The sequence below is a fragment of the Lupinus angustifolius genome, chromosome LG04, assembly GCF_001865875.1.
Source record: "Lupinus angustifolius cultivar Tanjil chromosome LG04, LupAngTanjil_v1.0, whole genome shotgun sequence".
NCBI lineage: Eukaryota > Viridiplantae > Streptophyta > Magnoliopsida > Fabales > Fabaceae > Lupinus > Lupinus angustifolius.
In genome coordinates this window covers 15,284,725-15,287,409 of record NC_032012.1, presented here as the reverse complement: position 1 = coordinate 15,287,409, position 2,685 = coordinate 15,284,725, and the positions used below count along the sequence as shown (strand labels likewise).

General features: G+C 30.9%; 1 protein-coding gene across 1 annotated transcript; it reads left to right on the top strand.

Annotated features, from left to right (window-relative positions):
* LOC109344855 (glutaredoxin-C11-like) lies at positions 1,821 to 2,378 on the top strand. Its single transcript, XM_019583591.1, has one exon. It carries the CDS (start codon positions 1,927 to 1,929, stop codon positions 2,233 to 2,235), a length of 309 nt encoding a protein of 102 aa, XP_019439136.1. The 5' UTR covers positions 1,821 to 1,926; the 3' UTR covers positions 2,236 to 2,378.

Here is a 2,685-nt window from a genome sequence, read left to right as displayed (position 1 = left end):
ACTTATATCTAATAAATGTCGTTACTAAGAATCGAACCTTTAACCTTTTAGTCATCCTGAAGATCTAGCAGAATCTTACACTACTATATCTACACCTTATTAATAGTTGTACTCGTGTTTGATATGTTAAATGTTAAAGTAAGTCTCACATTAGTAGAAGAGTTTAATACACAAAATAATATACTATTTATATTAAGTGTGTAACTATGCCCCTATGACTCTATGAGATAGTTTTTGTGTGAAGTTACACTCATTTATTCTATTTATTCTACATATATTGTGTCAGAAATTCGTTACTAAGGTCATGTGTGCTGATAAAAAAAACTATGGTCATGTGTGTTAAAATATGCCCAATTTATAGAGCTAGCTTTAGGAAATGTTTTAAGATGATGCAACATTAACCGGCTACACAGAAAAAACAAGAACCACTTTTTTATTTTATAATTTGCTTTCCTTTGTTTTACCAAATGAAAAACACTTTTAACCCTAGGCAATAAGTTTTTAGAGTCATCCACCTATAAATTTTCCCACTTTGCTCATTCTTTAACCATATATATATCAATTTTCTTTAATCCAGGTGCACATTTGAAACTTACTTGGATTCCCAATAGATACAACATATTGAAGAAGAAAATAGTTAATAAGAACTTAGTGCATCAATAGACATAGGGTTAGTTAAAATCTTTAGGGTCGTTTGTGAGTTTGGTTTTGGAGGGGAATGAAGTAAAATGAAAAACTTGAGAGTCATTTCACAAGTGTATTTTATGGCTCGCTTACCTTTCTCTTCCCTCTTTTATCCTAAAAAACCAACTTACAAACATACCTTTAAAATCCAAATTTCTAACATAATCATATTGGCATAGCATAATCTCATAGAATACAAAGGCTGGATGAATATGGTCATATCATATGGATTGAAGCATATCTCCCAAAAAAATATATCAGTCTATGTGTTATTTTTCATAATTAGTTAAAAAATACATAATTATTAAATTTTAAATTTAAATATTTTTTTTTGGAATAATGCACATTTTGATATAGCTAATGTCTCCATATATATTGCTAATAGTATAACATAGATAATTCAAACTAAGTTTTAGGATAAGATGGTGCTCTATCATCATATCAACTGAAAATCTTTACACAAATGCTAAGAAGCTTGAAATTTGGTGGATCCAAAAAGTGGGAAAAAACATTTGGAATATTCCTCACATGAGGTTTGCCCATATCTACACTTAAGAAGATGACTAGATGTGTCCTAAGGTTATAAGTGAACATTGTTCTTTGACTTTGCATGATGCTCATTCTATCTTGATATTGGGTTCCATTCTTTTAATATAATTAACATTAGAAATGTTCTTGATTCTGAAACCAGGGCCGAAAGAGTTCTTAGGCTAATAAATTATTTTATATTGTTCTTATTTCTCCATTGATTGCTCGTACGGACACCTAAAGCAAAAGATTTCTTTATGAGTTGAGTTTTGGAAGGAAAATAATTAAAAGGAAAAATTTGAAAATTATGAAAGATACTAATGAGATGATTTTGAAACCTTCTATTTCCTTTTCGTCTATTCTAAAAATCATTTACAAACAAATCGTAAAAGATTTAGATTATCAACTTATCATTTATAATATGATGTTAATTAAATATTGCAGCTTGTTCATTGCATTAGCAATGTCACCATATACCAAATATCTGAAGGAACTTTCTTTAATTCTTTCTCTTTTCCCTATCCATTTTAACCATAAAATAATCCATCTCTTTCTACCATACTTTTCAAACTTATGCAATGTAATCCATTGATATCCTAACCAGCCACTATAAATAAGAGTTGATGAAATCACAAAGTTCACCAAGTCAATCATCAAAGCCTTAGTGAAACAAAATATACACAAACTTCTCATTCCTTAGAGAACTTTTGAGTAATGGATAGAGTAAGAGATTTGGCTTCAAAAAAAGCAGCAGTTATATTTACAAAGAGTTCATGTTGCATGTGTCACAGCATCAAACAACTTTTTTATGAGCTTGGAGCAAGTCCTGCAGTGCATGAGCTTGATAATGATCCCTATGGGAGGGAAATGGAATGGGCTTTAAGGAGTTTGGGATGTAACCCTTCAGTCCCTGCAGTGTTCATAGGTGGAAGATTTGTAGGGACATCAAAAGATGTTATTTCGCTTCATGTTGATGGATCTCTAAAACAAATGTTGAAAGATGCTAAGGCCATTTGGTTTTAGTTAGCAGTTAATGATCAAAGAAAAGCTCCATATACTGAAGTTGTGTGTATGGAACTATGATATAGTATTTGCAGACATTAAGGACACTTCTTCTTTTTGTTGAGTGTTCTTTTGAGAGTATGAAAAGAAGTCTGTATAAAGAATAACAAGTCTTTTTTTTTTTATTTTGTATTTTCTGAAAGGTTTACGGGTTTAGGAGTTAAAGCTGTCTACATCTACCCTCACGAGATCCCACAAAGTGAGAGTCTCGTGTAATGGATCGCCCTTTTCTTTATTTTCTGAAAGGCACTATAGCTAATGTGTACCAAGTAATATGAAACTTGATTATGCTATGCTATATTCATGCAACTGTCTCTGTCTCTGGAGTTCACTTTTAATTTTTATATAAACCTTGAGAAGAATGCTTCAATACTTAATCCAATTTGATTACACAATATTTCTATCACTTTA